General features: G+C 47.6%; 1 protein-coding gene across 1 annotated transcript in view; it reads right to left on the reverse strand.

Annotated features, from left to right (window-relative positions):
- CIDEA (cell death inducing DFFA like effector a) overlaps positions 1-16,780 on the reverse strand; it is a 22,861-nt gene extending 6,081 nt beyond the window's left edge. The window contains exons 1-3 of the mRNA XM_017498472.2: positions 16,680-16,780; positions 8,544-8,688; positions 7,067-7,213 (exon numbers count right to left, since the gene is read on the reverse strand). Coding sequence (XP_017353961.1) covers positions 7,067-7,213; positions 8,544-8,688; positions 16,680-16,717 — 330 coding nt within the window. The 5' untranslated portion in view covers positions 16,718-16,780. The remainder of the gene's footprint in view (positions 1-7,066; positions 7,214-8,543; positions 8,689-16,679) is intronic.
- Positions 16,781-17,692: the final 912 nt, after the last annotated feature.

Consider the following 17,692-nt stretch of genomic DNA (forward strand, 5'->3'; position numbering starts at 1 on the left):
AAAAAAAAAAAAAAAAATCATAGCTGAGGCTGTTTTCTCTCAGCGGCCTCTTGGGGGCGCTAGCGAGCCCTCGGCCGGGAAACGTGTTTGGAAAGCTCAGATCCTGGCATCAGAGAGGGCTTCTCCTTCCATCCCGCGCCTCTGTTTCCTGGCCTCATATCCCTTTCAGACTTTTGAAAGTTTTAATTTTACTCTCCCTTAATGTCTTCAGTCTTACACTTAAAATTATGATGCCCTCCGGTGGCCTCGCCGGGCGGGGGCTGCGGGGCCGCGCTCTTCCTGAGGGCGCTGCCACCGAGGAGCGAGACACCTGCTGGCGGCTTCCTGCTCGGGCTGTCTGGTCTCAGTCTACACTGGCTTTGCCCAGAAAGGCCTACAGGTGGCTGGGATCCAGAGAAGGTGGTTGGGCACCAGAACAGCCCTGGAGCGCGTGGCCCGCGGTGGCATCTACACCTGTGACATCGCACAGCCCCCACCGCCCTGCCCTGCAGCCGGGTTCCCAGCGCCCACCACCAACTCCTCCCTGTTAGCCGAGTGTCTCCTTTAGAAAAACAAAATCCGCCTTTCCCATCTCCTACTGCGGCTGTACCAAACGACCAGAAACTCAGTGGTTTCAAACCCACACACTAATGCTCTCACACGCCGGGTCTGAGACCAAGCCAGGGCGCACGGGGGCCGTGGGGGCTGCAGCACAGGGCCGGGCCCTCGCTTTTCCCGGCTTCTCCGGCGCCTGCCTTCGTAGGTAACCCACATCCCTCCTCCTCCTCTGCCTCTGGCCCTCACTCTCACCTCCTGCCTCCCTCTCATAAGGACCCTTGTGAGGACTTCTGCCTCTCCCAGATAACCCAGGACATCCCCCCAACCCACCCCAACAGCCTTCACTTATGCCCGGCTGAGATTTAAGACAGGGGTGTCTGTGGGGGCATTATTCTTGCTGCTACACTTTCCTTGAGCAAAAAGCCATGCAGCCCAATATTTGCTTTAAAAAATTTATCTAATTCACATCCAATTAATTGTCTCATCTACGGACATAATCTCCCCACCTGCGTTTTTTTTTGAGACAGAGTCTCGTGTCCCAGGCTGGACTGCAGTGGCATGATCTCGGCTCACTGCAACCGCTGCCTCCCGGGTTCAAGCAATTCTCTGCCTCAGCCTCTGGAGTAGCTGGGATTACAGGCGTGCACTACCACGCCCAGCTAAGTTTTATATTTTTAGTAGAGATGGGGTTTCACCATTTTGGCCAGGCTGGTCTTGAACTCCTGACCTCATGATTTACCAGCCTTGGCCTCCCAAAGTGCTGGGATTACAGGCGTGAGTCACTGCACACACCTGGTCCCCACCTGCTTTAAAGGTTACATTTTATTCTAAATATTATGCTTTTTAAATTGGTCTGTGGTTTCTTTTCCAGTCAGGAAAATTGTGAGGTTATATATATATATATATGAGTATATGAGTAATACACATAGAAGTAACGAACAGGACATAAAAGAAAACCTACACACTGCCATCCCTTAGAGATCCCATGCACCTCCAAGTCACATCTCCCTCCCCTCCTCTCAAGAGGTTTTTATGTCATGCATTTTCCCCTTACTTTTCCCTATTTTCAGAACATGTGTATCTCAAACATTATATTGTTAATTTTGCATATTTTTGAATTATCTATAAATGATTTAATGAAGAGCTTATCAAAGTGTAATCTGGAGACCCCCAGGAATCCTGAGGCCCTATCAAGGGGCCGAGAGGTCAAAATGAGGCCAGGCATGGTGGCTCATTCCTGTAATCCCTACACTTTGGGAGGCTGAGGCAGGTGGATCACATGAGCCTAGGAGTTCAAGATTAGCCTGGGCAACATGGAGAAACCCCATCTCTACAAAAAAATACAAAAATTTAGCTGCGTGTAGTGGTATGCACCAGTAGTCCCAATTGCTCAGGAGGATGAGGTGGCAGGATCCCTTGAGCCCAGGAGGTCAAGGCAGCAGCGAACCAAGATAATGCCACTGCCCTCCAGCCTGAGTGACAGAGCAAGACCCTGTCTTAAAAAAAAAAAGCAGAGAGAGAGAGAGAGAGAGAGAGAGAGAGAGGTAATAATTATCACAAGAAGTGCTGTTTCCACTGTACATTTGGAAATCCTGCATAACTCAGTGAATCAGTTTTTCTCAATGACCAATGCCTGCTATTACAAAATCATCCACAGGAAAAAGTTCCATTCAAAATTCAAGACACACCAATGGATTCGCTGTAACAGAGGAGGCCAACTTCACCGGCATACCTTCAGATTACACGCTATAGCTGGGCTTTCTGAAAACACCTCAACTAACTACCTTGAAACCATGACTTGGTGAGCCCTGGCATAATATAAAAAGGAATATCTTTAACTCTCTGAATAGACTATTAAAATCCTCCTCCTTTCCCAGCTGCATATTTGTGTCAGGATGAATTTTCTTCATACTTCCATCAAAACAGTATGTTACAACAGACTGAATATAAAAAAGCAGATATAAGAATCTTCTATTAAGCTAGACATCAAAGAAATTTACAAAATGTAAAAAATGTCATTCCTCCATCTTTTTGTTTTGGTAAATAGTCACTTTTCATAAAAATATGTGAGTCAAGTTAACCTGTATTGGGTCATTACTTTTAATGAATTAATATGCATTTTAATATTTCTGAATTTTAGTTTTTTTTAAAAAAATATATTCATTAGTAACTTCCAAACAGTTTAAATTATGAATATTGGCTGGGCGTGGTGGCTCACACCTGTAACCCCAGCACTTTGGGAGGCAGAGGTGGTGGATTGCTAGAGCTCAGGAGCTTGAAACCAGGAGTCTGAAACCAGCCTGGCCAACATGGCAAGACCTTGTCTCTACAAAAAGATACAAAAATCAGCCAGATGTGCTGGCATGTGCCTATAGTCCCAGCTACTTGGGAGGCTGAGGTGGGAGGATTGCTTGAATCCAGGAGGTAGAGGTAGCTGAGATTATGCCACTGCACTCCAGCCTAAGCAATAGTGCAAGACTGTCTCAAAACAAAAAGCAAACAAACAACAATAACAACAAAAAACAAAAAATGCAGGGCACGGTGGCTCATGCCTATAATCCTAGCACTTTGGGAGGCCGAGGCATGTAGGTGACCTGAGGTCAGGAGTTCAAGACCAGCCTGGGCAACATGGTGAAAACCCGTCTCTACTAAAAACGCAAAAAAAAAAAAAAAAAAGGCCAGGCATGGTGGCAGGCACTTGTAAATCTAGCTACTTGGGAGGCTGAGTCAGGAGAATAACTTGAACCCAGGAGGCAGAGGATTCAGTGAGCCAAGATCGTGCCACTGCACTCCAACCTGGGTGACAGAGTGAGACTCAGTCTCAAAAAACCAAAAACCAAAAAACAAAAACAACCAATTTTGACTACTGGGAATATCTATATCTATCTATAGCTTATAGTTTCCCAACCTTGACACTACTTACATTTGAGGCTGGATAAATTTCTGCTGTCGGGTTGTCCTGTGGATTGTAGGGTGTTTGGTAGCATCTCTGGTCTATACCCACTAGATGTAACAGCCTAAAATGTCTTCAGATGTTAATAAGTGTCCTCCAAGGGACCAAGTCTTTGCAGTTGAGAACTCCTGATTGTCAGTTGTCTACAGAATTTATTGATATAAGCTGGGTGTGGTGGCTCCCGCCTGTAATCCCAGCACTTTGGGAGGCCAGGGCAGGTGGATCACTTGAGGTCAGGGGTTCGAGCCTGGCCAACATGGTGAAACTCTGTCTCTACTAAAAATACAAAAATTATCCAGGTATGGTGGTGTGCGCCTGTGATCCCAGCTACCTGGGAGGCTAAAGCACAAAAATCACTTGAGCCATGATGGCACCACTGCACTCCAGACTAGGTGACACAGAGAGACTGTCTCAAAAAAAAAAAAAAACCACACACACACACACAACCCAAATATCTATTGATATAACCCACACAAACAAAAGCTGTTGGGGTCCTCATTAATTAATTTTTTTTTTGGAGATGAAGTTTCATTCTGTCTCCAGGCTAGAGCGCAGTAGCATCATCTCGGCTCACTGTAACCTCTGCCTCCTGGATTCAAGTGATTCTCCTGCCTCAGCCTCCCGAGTAGCTGGGATTACAGGTGTGTGCCACCGCACCCAGCTAATTTTTGTATTTTTAGTAGAGATGGGGTTTCACCATGTTGGCCAGGATGGTTTTGAACTCCTGACTTCAGGTGATTAGCCTGCCTCGGCCTTCCAAAATACTAGGATTACAGGCGTGAGCCACCGTGCCTGGCTCCCTGTATCTTAAAAATAAAAAAAATCAAGAAGTCTAGCAATACTAAATCTAATGGTATAAAATGGTATCACTGTTTATTCTGGAGATGCCTGTCTCTGTCTCTTGTATCCTCCTTTTCTTTCCTTGAAGCTTTCTCTGTCACCCAGGCTGGAATGCAGTGGTGTGATCATAGCTCACTGTAACCTCAAACTCGTGGGCTCAAGCAATCCTCTTGCCTCAGTTCCCAAGTATCTGGGACTACAGGTGTGCACCACCATGCCTGGCTAATTTTTTTATTTTTAGTAGAGACAAAGTCTTGCTTTGTTGCCTAGGCTGGTCTTGAACTCCTGGGCTCAAGCAATCCTCCCACCTTGGCCCCACAAAGTTCTGGGAGCCACCGTGTGTGACCTCTTTTAGCTCATTTTTAAATTGGATTATTTGTTGTTTTCATAATTGATTTATATGAGTTATTTACATTTACTGAATACTAATCTTTTATCAGGTGATGTTGAAAATACTTTCTCCCCATTTCGTGGCTTATTGTTTTACTTCCTTTATAGTGTCGTTTGATGAACAACATTCTTAAATGAATTGATTTCTATTTTTTTTTAAATGACTTGTGCATTGTGTCTTGTTTTAAAAAAATCCTTCGCTACCTGAGGATGCCCAAAAGAGAGATATTAGATTTCAGTCTGGTCTCTCACATCCTTTGTGTTCCCCACCCCTGTTGCTATGTGTTACATCAGAGGAAACATCTTTCAGATCTTTGATCATTACCTTCAGTTCTGTCTAACCTGAGTCTCCATTTACTTAATTTTAGTTGTTACAATTTTCATTTCCAAAAATTCTATTTCAAACCTGCTTAGTCAGTTCTTATTGTCTCTTGTTCTTTTTAAGTTTATTTTTATTTTTTGATACAGGGTCTCCCTCTGTCACCGAGGCTGGAGTGCAATAGTGCAATCATGACTCTCTGCCTTGACTTCCCAGGCTCAAGTGATTCTCCCATGTCAGCCTCCCAAGTAGCTGGGACTACAAGCATGTACCACTATGCTAGGCTAATTTTTGTACTTTTTGGTAGAGATGGGATTTGCCATGTTGCCCCGGCTGGTGTTTTCTTATTTTTTATTGTTTTGGAGACAGGATCTTGCTCCGTCATTCAGGCTGGAGTGCAGTGGTACATTCATAGTTCATTGCAGCCTCCAACTCCTGGGCTCAAGTGATCCTCCTGCCTCAGCCTCCTGAGTAGGGAGAACTTCAAGTGTGTACCACCATGCCCAGCTAATCCTTTACAAAGTTTTTTTGGTAGAGATTGGGGTTTTGCTATGTTGCCTAGACTGGTCTTGAATTCCTGACTATTCTTACTTTCGGTTATTTTTAATGTTTCTTTGAGCATTTTATTTATTTATTTAGCCAGTCAAATTTAGCCACGTGTGAGCCTTTCTTTTTCTTTTATTTATTTTTCTTAAAAAAATTTTTTTTTAAACGGACACTAAACTATTTAAGCCGAGAATATAACTACTTCACATACACTATGAGAATCTAAACTTGAGTCTCTGGAGATCTGCTGCCAGAGCCTGCTTGTTCTAACCTTTGTATGCACAAGACACACCATGGTGCATAATTTTGCATTTGTTATCATACATTAGTTATGTACATTTTAAGTACAGTAATTATATACTCTGTATCTGATGATTCCAACATCTGCAGTCCTGGCAGGCCTGACTTTATTGCTTCTGCTTACTCTCACGAATGTGGTGCCTGAGTCCTTACGTTCTGTGTTTTGACTGTGAACTTGCATTGTGAAAACATTAGAAATGAAAACTCTTTGAGGCCAGGATGGACGTTCATTCCAAGGGGATCTGCCTATGCTCCTGCTAGTTACCTGGGGCATTATCAACCCTGGAAACAGGGCTGGAGCAAAGATTATCCAATAAGCAAACCGCTCCATTGATGCTACTCCCCCAGATCTCTGAAAACCGAACTCTCAGCTTAGGGTTTGGAACTCAGCAGTGCCTAAATCTTCATAAGGGCAGCTTGTAGGCCAAATTCCCAGGAGAGAGCTCTAAGATTCCCTGCTTTGGGCAGATCTTCAAATCTCACCCCCGACTTTCTGTCAGCTGGAGGCTGTCTCCTGTCCTCCTTGCATCTGTCCCTGAAGTGAGTGGGTACTCACAGGTTAAGGGTCCCCGGAGGAGATGCCTGTGGATCTGCCAGCTTCAGTGATTGCATTGCTCTCTGGATGCTAGCCTCACAAAATTTTAACCACTGAGGATTTATCTTTCTTGGATATCAGTTTATTATGTGAAAAGATGTTTTAATATTGTGCTTTACATTTTTAGGTGTTTTATAATGGGAAAGTTTTTTAAGCTATATCATCTATAGTTTTCCCAGAGACAGCAGGCTTCATTCTGTCTCTTTACTTTTCTAAATCTCCGTATTCACATGCGCATTCATGCACACACTCTCCCTACCTTCCTTGATGGTGTTTACTTCTCCAGCCTTCCAAATTGGTAGAGTTGCCAGGTTGATTCCATGCATTTCGTGGGATCTGTAGCTACTCACTGGCCAAAGCTTGTTCCTTGGAATTATTTCCTTTATATCAAAGAGCCTAAGTTCACAGAGAGACTAAGTTTCCTAGAAACACTTATAAGAATACCTTTGAGGGCAGTGGATCCTGTTGTTAGGTGAATACATAGTGCGTATTTAGAAAGTGGACAAGTCACACCCAAGTAGGGTGTGTACTTTTGTAAGTAAGAAATCTACCCAATAGCTGTTTGGGTGACAATGTTTTCACTTACCGGCATCCACTTCTGTCCTTTTTCCAAGATCATGAAATGTGTGTTGTCTCCCAAGGTCTGAAAGAACTCTTCTGTGTCCACCACGGTGCCATCTTCCTCCAGCACCAGGGTGACCAGTCCGGTGGTGATGAGTAGGGCATCCAGAGTCTAGGTGTGCAACACATCGGAGAAATGGAGTGAAGCCAGATGCTTCCATGTGACTATCCAATGACATTTATTAAGTTATAATTTTCAAAAATGTGGGTTTTGATAAAATTTTAATGGTAAAGGTAACCTTGATTGGTGTCTACGACTCAGTCTTTGCTCAGAAACAGGGAAGTTAAGAATTTTTTTTTTAAGATGGGGACCTACTATGTGGTCCAGGCTGGAGTGCAGTGGCTATTCACAGACACAATCACAGTGCATCACAGCCTCAAACTCCTGGGCTCAAGCAATCTTCCTGCCACAGCCTCCTGAGTAGCTGGGACTACAGGTACATGCCACTGTATGCAGTCAGGAAGTTAAGATTTTTAATAGATCTGTCTTCTTAAGATACATGAGATAATGGTTACATTAAATAATTATAATTTCTAAGATTATCTGCTTATTTAGATGAATAAAAAGAAAACTCCTGCACGTATGCTACTGTAAGAGCTGCAGCCTCGTGTGCATAGCCGAGCGTCTCTCTTGCTTCAGACACCACATGTTGGATGCTTGTTTCTTGTTTCCATGGGTGCCTGAGTCTGAGTTATGCCCCTCTGAGAGGCTGGGATTCTTCCTTATTTGGTGGTCTAGGACACTGTTCTAGATCTTGGCCTTTATAACCAAAACCAGACTTCCAAAGTCAGCTGCTTCCCTGCATCCTCCCTTGTCAAAGAAACAAAGCGACATTCTCCATTGGTGACTATTTATTGTATTTGTCTCTGTACCTAAATTCTTTATGGTACAGAAATGTAATGTTCCCCTTGATTATTTTCATCTAAACTTTGCCCTCAGAATCTCTGAGGCCAAGAGAGGGTCTGATGAGCTTAACTTGTTGTTTCTCCTTCTTTCTTTTCCTCTTTCAATACCAGCTTTATTGATGTATAATTCACGTATCATACGATCTACTCATTTAAAGTATCCAGTGCAGTGGTTTTTGGTATGCTCACGGAGTTGGACCACTGTCACCACACTCAATTTTACAGCACTTTCATCGCCCAAGAAAGAAATTGGCAGGCAGTTGGGAGGCTGAAGTGGGAGGATCACTTAAGCCCAGGAGTTTGAAGCTAGCCTAGGCAACATGGCAAGATCCTGTCTCAAAAACAGAAGAAGAAAAAAAAAAGAAACTCCATAACCACGAGCAGTCACTCCCAATTTCTCTCCCCGCTCCCTCCCAGTGAGGTGCTGCTTTTCTTGACCTTTGTGTCCTGACCCTGGCTTAGAGCCCAAGACCAAGGCCCTGTGTGAGTGCAGGGCGCCCCTGTGCACTAGGGGAGACGTGTGGGCTGCCAGGCACCTTGCTGATGAGCTCCTGCAGGCTGCTCGCCATCACCCCACGCCGGCTGCTCCTGTCATGATTGGAGACCCGGAAAGGGCGAGCTGGATGCATGAGCGGGGTGAGCAGGACTCGCTTAGTCTGCGAACCCATGAATGTCAGGGGCCTGAAAATGGAGGCGAAAAGTTAAAATTTTTTAAAAAGAGTCTCTCAGAAGAAGTTTGAAAGTACACAGAAATAAAGCATTTTTAATATTTGCATCTAAAAGCAACAAAATCAGTGGTTGGGATTATTAAAAATTATATATACACATGTGTACACATATGATCAGAGAAGAAACAAGTAACACATCAAGCCAAAAAACACAGCTCTCTTTATCCCTATTTTACTAAGACATCCAAAGTCCTTGCCAAAACTCTTTAAGAAGGAATGCGTAGGGAATTCAAGTCAAACAAGAAATAAGAGTTATGTTCTGCAAATATGGATGAGTTTTAAAGATTTTAAAAATCCAGAAGAATGATTACTAGTGGCCATGAAGTAGTTATGCAGAGTTAGAAATTCAGTGCACCCAGACACATGCACAGAGCTATATATTTATACAATAAGGGTAAGCCGGAAATCAATTCAAAAGTGTGATATTGGTCACTACAGCAATCAATGACGTTTCTGAAATCAACTTAGGATGAACCAAGAATAGCAAAACCACTCTTAGAACTGTGGCTAGAATCACAAAAGGAAAAGACCCTCAGGGCTTACATCACAGGACACTTTGGAGTAAGTCCACATTTATCAAATGATTAATTCAAATATTTACCTTTTTTTTTTTCCTTTTAGGTACAGGGTCTTGCTCTGTTGCCCAGGCCAGTGCAGTGGTATGATCTCAACTCACTGCAGCCTTGACCTCCTGGGCTCAAGTGATCCTCCTGCCTCAGCTTCCTGAGTAGCTGGGACTATAGGTGCAAGCCACCACGATTGGCTGAGTTTGTATTTTTGTAGAGACAAGGTCTCACTTTGTTGCCCAGGCTGGTCTTGAACTTCTGGGCTCAAGCAGTCCTCTCTTTTGCCTCAGCCTCCCAGATGAAGCTTTTGATAGCAATTTAAGAAATGCAAAATGTGCTGGACATGGTGGCTCATGCCTGTAATTCCAGTAGTTTGGGAGGCCGAGGCAGGAAGATAGCTTGAACCCAGGAGTTTGAGACCAGCCTGGGCAACATAGTGAGACCCTGTCTTTACAAAAAAAAATAAAAATAAAAAATTAGCTGGGTGTGGTGGTGTGCCTATACTCTCATCTACTCAGGACGCTGAGGTGAGATAATTGCTTGAGCCTGGATGAACCCAGAAGGTCAAGGCTGCAGTGAGCCAAGGTCACATCACTGTACTCCGGCCTGGGTGACAGAGTGAGACTCCAACAGAAAAAAAAAAAAAGCAAAACTGCCTTCAACGCAGGATTGCATGCTTTTAAACCAAAAAGCATGAAGGCATGAAGCTGTTTAAAAATAACTCCTGGAGGGGAGACACAGGTGCCCTGCTGCCACCACTAGAGGGTGGGCCAGTAGAGCAACATGCAGAGTTTTCACCCAGGACTGCAGACTTTTTTTGTTTGTTTTTTGGAGATGGAGTCTTGCTCTTTCGCACAGGCTAGAGTGCAGTGGCACGATCTTAGTCCACTGCAACCTCCGCCTCCCAGGTTCAAGCGATTCTCCTGCCTCAGCCTCCTGAGTAGCTGGGATTACAGGCACGTATCACCATGCCCAACTAATTTTTTGTATTTTTAGTAGAAATGGGGTTTCACCATGATGGCCAAGCTGGTTTCAAACTCCTGACCTCAAGTGATCCACTAGCCTCGGCCTCCCAAAGTGCTAGGATTACAGGCATGAGCCACTGCACCTGGCCAACTTTTTACATTTAGAAATAGATTCATAATGAAATGATTGCAAACAACGTAACCAGAAATCAGCAAGGGTGAGGTCTCATCTAGAGCCAGGCACCATGATAGCACTGTCCGTGTGACCTCATTCAATCCCCATTCCCCAGAGCAGGACTGGACACTGTAGTGTCCCCTCACCGGGAGAGCACCCACCAACCGCAGGTGCTCAGACAGAGGCTATTTGGACAAATGCTTGTGCAAGGACATTCAGGAGAATGAAACCAAGGGTGTATTTTCAGGACGACCTTGAAGAATACACAAAGTAAGAATATCACTGTTTTTAGACTCAGAGCAGTTTTTCTAGATTAACTCACCAAACACCAAAATCCTAGGGAACACGTGCATGGCTTGCCAATGCCTGTCACTTGTGATTTAGCACTTTTGACACACGGCCATCTATCCCTGCTTTATTTTCCTTATGAATAAAGGCTTCTTTGTTATATTTCCTGTAATACCTATCTTAGTTCTAGGCACATACATTTTAAATAGTATATTGTCTAACTTGAAGCTCTACAAATGGATCCAAGTGAAAATTCAATGACTTACCAAATTGTTATATAAAAAACTGATAGTTGGCTGAGTGCAGTGGCTCAGGCCTATAATCCCAGCACTTTGGAAGGCTGAGGTGGAAAGACTACTTGAGCCCAGGAATTAGATACCAATCTGGGCAACATAGTGAGACCCTCATCTCTACAAAAAATAAATTAAAAAAAATTAGCCAGGCATGGTGGTGCATGCCTTTAGTCCTAGCTACTTGGGAGGCTGAGGCAAGGGGATTGCTTGAGCCCTAGATTGAGGCCACAGTGAACTGTGATTACATCACTGCCCTCCAGCCTGGGCAAAAGAGTGACACTCTGTCTCTAAAACAAACAAACACAAAAACAAAAAACCTGAGAGTAGAGTAACAAGCTGGCCCTCAAAAATCGCCGGGTTGAGTTCATGCTGCCAGCTTGATCCCAGCTTCAAGCTCTCCATAAGAGAGAGTGTTTGTGCTTTCTCCAGGTCTCTTACCAACAAAGTGGCGTTCTAGAACCAGACCGAGGTCATTGGCGAGAATGTGATCTGGAGTATCCATGGCCAGGTTGACATCAGGGTCTCATAACTGCTCGCATCTGAGCACTTGCCACGGCCAGCAATGTGTCAGCAATTTTGGCTCTTATTAGCTCAATTTTTTTTGCTTTGTTTTTGGAGACAGAATTTCACTCTGTTGCCCAGGCTGGAGTGCAGCGACATGATCTTGGCTCACTACAGCCTCTGCTTCCCAGGTTCAAGCAATTCTCCTGCTTCAGCCTCCCAAGTAGCTGAAATTACAGGTACCCACCTCCATGCCTGGCTAGTTTTTGTATTTCTAGTAGAGAAAAGGTTTTCACCATGTTGGCCATGCTTGTCTTGAACTCCTGACTTCAAGTGATTTGCCCTCCTCAGCCTCCCAAAGTTCTGGGACTATAGGCATGAGCCACCATGCCCATCAGTTCAATATTAACTAATATTAACAAATTACCCTCACAACCTTGCAAGGAAAGCATTGCTCCACTTCACAGATGAGAAAACTGAGGCTCAGAGTGGCTCCTCAAAGTCGCCCAGCTAATAAGGGAAAAAGATGGAACCTGATCCCAGGTCTGTCCAAAGCCAAGACTTTTTTTTTTTTTTTTTTGGCTGAGGGAGTACGTTGTTTCGTTATCCATTCTCTGAACTTCAAATATACATCTATCCAGAGCGCTGTGTGGAAGAGCTGCTCTATGGCTGAAAGCGCAGCAGTGCTTTGAGTTCATGCCCTCAACGCCTTTCCCTTTTGGGTAGACAAAGTTGCTATACAATTTGTTTTAATGTGGCAAGACCAAGGGAAATGTGCTGGGTGGGGATTCTGGGCCTGTCAGAGTGACCTGTCCTCCTTTGCCAGGGACCCACCAAGTAATTCAGAGCCTCGCCTGGCCAGGCTGTGTACCAACACATCCCGAGGACTGGCACACAGCTTCTGAACTGTCACCTCGATTAAAAGAGTGACAGCAGGGTTCTCAGTTACACAATGCCATGAACAACACTCCTGCGCTGACCCCACAGGGAATTCGCACACACTCTCAGCCCTGGTGAGCTGGGGGAGAAGGTGGCAAGAACGGGCTGTGTTCCATTTCACATTGAGAACCATGGCGTAGCCTCCACCTCATCACATCAGAGCAGCTGAAACTTAAACTAGCTGAAGTCCCCCCACAAGAGGGAGAGAAAAAGGTCTGCGTGCCCCTGGATGCCAAACCCTTGTATGTGTGAGCTAGCGCCTTGCCTAACCGCTCCTTGGGATCCGCCTTACAGACAGTGAAACCTAGGCCTGGGGAAAACAGGAGGCAAATCGTCAGGGCAGCAAGTGCTAGACCAGGGTCTGAGCCCAGCTCCAGCTTCCACCCAGCGGTGCAGCCACTGGCCAGAAGTCGCAGCTCCTACAGGAGCTAAGGGCCCAGCCTTAGCAGCAAGAAAGAGCCTCTCTTCGATCCAAAAGCAGGAAGTCACTGCAGTTGTGCACCAGGCTTCTAGAACTGTCTCATGGGGTCAGGTGGTCTATTTCCTGCTTTCATCCAGCGCCTGTCAGTATGCCGTCTATTTACTGAGTTAAAGATGCTAGGCCAAAATCAGAGAAATGGGAGAACATGGTCAATGTCTTCTAATGCGAGGTCCAGCCCCAGTAGTCAAAGGCTCAGCTTTGACCTAGTTAGCCCTGGCCCCGCATCTCCTCATTGGACGAACATGCTCACGCCTTCCTAAGCACCTGTGCTCCAGTGACCTGGCTCAGATGATTAATTCCAAGTTCCTACCGTCTTTTCCTGTCTGACAAGATAAGGGCTGGCAACCATTTCTGGCTCTGTCTGTCTTCACCTGCCCTCAGGATAGCCATCGTCGTGAAAAAAAAACCTATTGTTCTCACCTGCAGCATTTCCCAACCAAGAGCTGGGTCACGTATGGAGGAAAGGCCGTTGGGGGCACTGAGGACAGGAAATGTATCCCCCACCTTCTTGTCAAGGAGGAGAGTGAGTGATTTCTGGGTCAAATTATGTTAAAGAAAGACCGTTTCATATGCAACACAGAAAGGGGTTAAATGAGATGTTCTGCAGGCCAGGCCTATGTAGACCAGGACTCTACAGGTGCCAAAGAGCACTCCCTCTGCTTCAGCTACATGAACAAGACACTGTCTCCGCCCAGCTCCCCTCCAGCCCACTGAGTACAGGCATCTCTATCACTGGCCATCAGCACTGTGCCTAAAAGCAGGGCCACTTAGGATCCTGCATTTAAACACGTCCCACATGAGAACAGCCGCCCCTAATTCCTGTGAAAGTGGGGGCAGACAACCGTATGAAACAGAAAGGGAAATAACCCACTCACGGGGAAAATATGAGGAAACAGGTTGTTTAAGGAAATAGGCGGTTTCGGAGAAATCCAGAGAGGGAAAGTCAGCCTTCATAGAATGCTGTGAAAGGGCATGCCTCCCAGGAACGAGCGGGAAGGGAAGGCTTTGTATTCCTCCTCGAGGGAGGTCGAAGTCAACTGAGCACTGTCACTAAGCCAAGAGCAGCAGGGAACGCCAAGGAGGGAAGTGGTGAGGTCAAACACGGCCATGCAGAGAAGGAAGGGAGGCTCTGAAAGTGCTCTGCAGGCCTGGAGAAGAGTCCCTGAGCTGTAGGGACAGCGTCAGAGGGCTGTGGGGTCCATGGCAGGAGGCAGAGAAGTGAGTGCTGTCTCGACGAGGCTTCTTCCTGCCTGGCTCCCCTAGGGCTCCCTTGGATGTGACATAACAGTTGGGAGCACACCTGTCCCCCAGATGAACTTGCCCCGACAAGGACTGCCTGGCTCATGGCTCAGTTCTTCCCAAGCTATCTAAAGGCTTGACATTATCGAGTATTCAGTACATGACCTGGAAGCCTTTGACCACTTTGCAACTCCATTAAAATAAGAATTTAGATTCAAGAAGCAGAAAGCCAAGAGATTCACTCATAGAATACTTAATTCCTTACTAATGTCGCTAAGAAGACCGTGGTAACATTTGCACTGAAACAGCAGCACAAAACCTAGAGTTCCTTGTTCAAGGAAAGGAAAGATGTGCTGGATAGCTGTGAAAGCAGCCATTTCACACGGTGTTGACAGCATTTACCAGCTTCATAACGTCAGCCTTTGGCCGGAATGTTATCACTGGCAGGACACATGAACAGAGCAGATTTGGCTATGACAGTCAACATGCATTGTTGACTTCTGGATGTCTGGAGCTTTGCTCTGAGACCTCAGGCTGCCTTCCTCAAGATCGAGGCCCCTTACGATTCCAGCTAACTAACAAATGGCTGGGTTAAGGTTATACCATTGCCTACAAGTACCTGATTTTTAAAAATGGTGCACATTGATTAAGTTCCTTCCTTGGCACAATGCAGTTACTTACTAATAAAGACAGAGTTATGACATCCTGGAACTGGTTTAAATTAAGGAACCCCTAGAGGAGGCAGAAGTCCAGCAAGAGCACAGTTAGCAAACGTGGTAGGACCTGGCCTCTGGCTCTTTTGCCTGGACAGGGTTTTAGAGAAGGTCAGGGAAGAAAAAGTGTTTTCCCTTCGATGAGAATTACAGATTGTTTCAATGGCAGTAGCTCAGCCTGAAAGCGGGTAGATTTCAAAGAACTGCAGCAACAGTTTGTCCCTAACAGGTAGTCATTCACTCCTGGGACCAGCTGAGCTAGAAGGAATGTGTCCTAGGAGACTCAAGGTTTCCCAGTGTTTCATTTGTCAACAGCTCATAAGCAAGTCACTTTCATTTCGCACTTGACCTCACGGAGACCTCACACAGATGCATTTTGGATTTTGGTGAGCTGTTGTAATAGTCAGAGGCAGGGACAGGCTCAGCCTGAATCCTGCTCAGAAGCCAACCAGGATTGGTTGGTGCCGAGTCAGCCCATACCTCCTTCCCCCATGCTCCGGAGGAACAGTGGGTGTGTTGCGAATTCACTGGAAAAGTGGTTGGAAGGACGCATTCCAAACTGCTAACAATCCTCACCTCCTGGGAGTGGGACTGTGGATGGATGCTGTTGGAAGAACGCGAAAGAAACAGGGCCCTGACCTTTAGGTCTAAGTGTGTTAATGACCATATACGATGCAGGTGCTTCTTAGCATCTCCGTGCCACTGCCCTGACTTGTACTGTGGGCTTGTTTTTAAAGAGAAAGATGCTTCTAACCTGCAGTATATACAACAGCTCGCCTTTAAGAACCAGGGATCGGAGGCTCATAGATCGCCTTTTGTAGCCGGAATCCCCTTCCTTTTACCCATGCAGTCCCTCTGCCTGCGGCATGTAACATACACAGTGGGACCCGGCGCCGCTGAACGCCCGCACCTTCAAGCCCGCAAGGGCTTCCCTATCCTTTTCGAGGTACTTGATGTTCAGAGAAACACGTCTTAGACCTATACCTTAAAGTAGCTGCCACGCATGTCTTAGGAGTTTACCAACAAATTAGCTTGGGTCTGTTGAGATATGAAGATTAACCCAAGCAGGAAAACAGCCGTGGTCGCCTGTTCAACCACCAGCGGGTGGTAAGGCCACCAGAGCGCAGGGAAGCCTCTGCAGGGTCCACTCGCCCCTTGTCCCCCTACCTTCCCCCCGGCTCCTTGGGCAGCGCCTCCGCCCTCGGAAGCCGGCGGCCCGGCCGGAGGAAAGCTGGCGGTCTCCGCCGGCCGGGTCCGAGCCTCCCCTCGGAGACCAGAGCCCACGCTCCCAGGAGGGGCCAAGCCCGGGCCTCTCCGCGCCCGGATCCCGCTGCGATTTCCAGGACCCCCAGAAGCCGAATCCCCGACCACCGTGGAGGCGTTGCTCCGGGTTCCTGGGACCTAACCCTCTTCTGCGCCCGCGACTGCAGCAGCGGCCAGAGATGCACCACTCGCCGCTGTCACCTGCTGTGCGGACGCCCGCGCACCTCGGAGAGCCACGCCTGGCACTTGCGCCTAGCTGCAAGAGGGGGAGGAGGCGCGGGACGGGCTTGGGCTCTACCTGCGGGCGCGGCTGGACGGCTCCGGCACCAGTGGGGCGAATGAGTGTGTTCGCGGGATGGTGGAGCGAAAGAGAATGCGGGCAGCAGGGGGACGAGGGGAACCGGGTACAGTAGGAGAGGCGCACAGGGGACCTGAGGGCGAGGAGCGCAAGGCAACTGGAAGCGCACGGGAACGCGGTTCTCTGGGGGACGCGGGGCTCAGGCGGACGCGGGGGCACTCACCTGATGAGGGCTCCTGCGTAGTCCCGGGCGGCCTCCATGACGCGGGTCCCCTCGCAAGCCTGGGACCTCTCTGCCTGCACCGCCTCTTAAAGCGCCGCAGCCCCGCCCCCGCCAGCCCAGCGAAGGCCTGACCCTCGTAGGGGAGAACGCTGGCATGTGCTCGCCACCGCCGAGGGTAGCGGCTTCGCGCTCTGGGAACCTGCGGTCGTCCCTGGCTCCCGCCGCCCCTAGCCGCGTGTCCTTTGCTGTCTTGGACGGTACCGAGGACCTTGGAAGCCCAGATGCTCCCCGGGTCTCTTCTGGTCACTTGTCAGCCTATGTTTGTTTTGTACTTCTAGGGTTCGGGGCAGCTGGGGTCATCACCAATCCCGGCAGCATCGCTTTGGCCGCGGAAAGACGGGCGTGTGGATTTTAAACCCAGGCCACTGGTGGGGCGAGTGAGCAGCCGGGTATGAGCGCCACTTGCCCCCAGCGCTGGAGTCCCCCCAGAGCCCAGCGCCAGGCTCGGCGAGCCGCTGGTTCCCTGCAGGGATGCAGAAGCTGCCGCGGACACCGGGACCTGCAGCCCTTCAGGTTCTCGGAGGCGCCTGGGCTTCCTGCCACTGCGTTGCTCTCAAGGCCGTGTCATAAGCATTTGGGGACAGTGAAAAGGGCGTGCGGAACGGAACGGGAATGGAACCTTTGGACTGCATGAATAGCCTTTTAGCTGTAATAAGGGACCTTCTCAGAGTGAGGAAGGAAAGAGCCAACCCCTCTGGGTCTGTGGGATTTGTGTCCACACCCTGCTCTCACGGTGGTTGCCATCAGAAGATGCAATTAGGGCCTCTGAGACCTCCAAGCAAGGCAGGCGGTCGCAAGGGGTTCCTAGAGCCCCTCATTACAGGACTGAAGAGGTGGCCTCTGGCTGTGTTGAGGGGTGGGACTCCTCACCCTGGCAGTAGAGGTGAACTAGCTTTCTGTGAATGAAACTTGCTAGGACATTCTCTCTCATGAGAGTCTGTGCAGCTGTGAAC

Source organism: Cebus imitator, unplaced genomic scaffold, assembly GCF_001604975.1.
Source record: "Cebus imitator isolate Cc_AM_T3 unplaced genomic scaffold, Cebus_imitator-1.0 Scaffold242, whole genome shotgun sequence".
NCBI lineage: Eukaryota > Metazoa > Chordata > Mammalia > Primates > Cebidae > Cebus > Cebus imitator.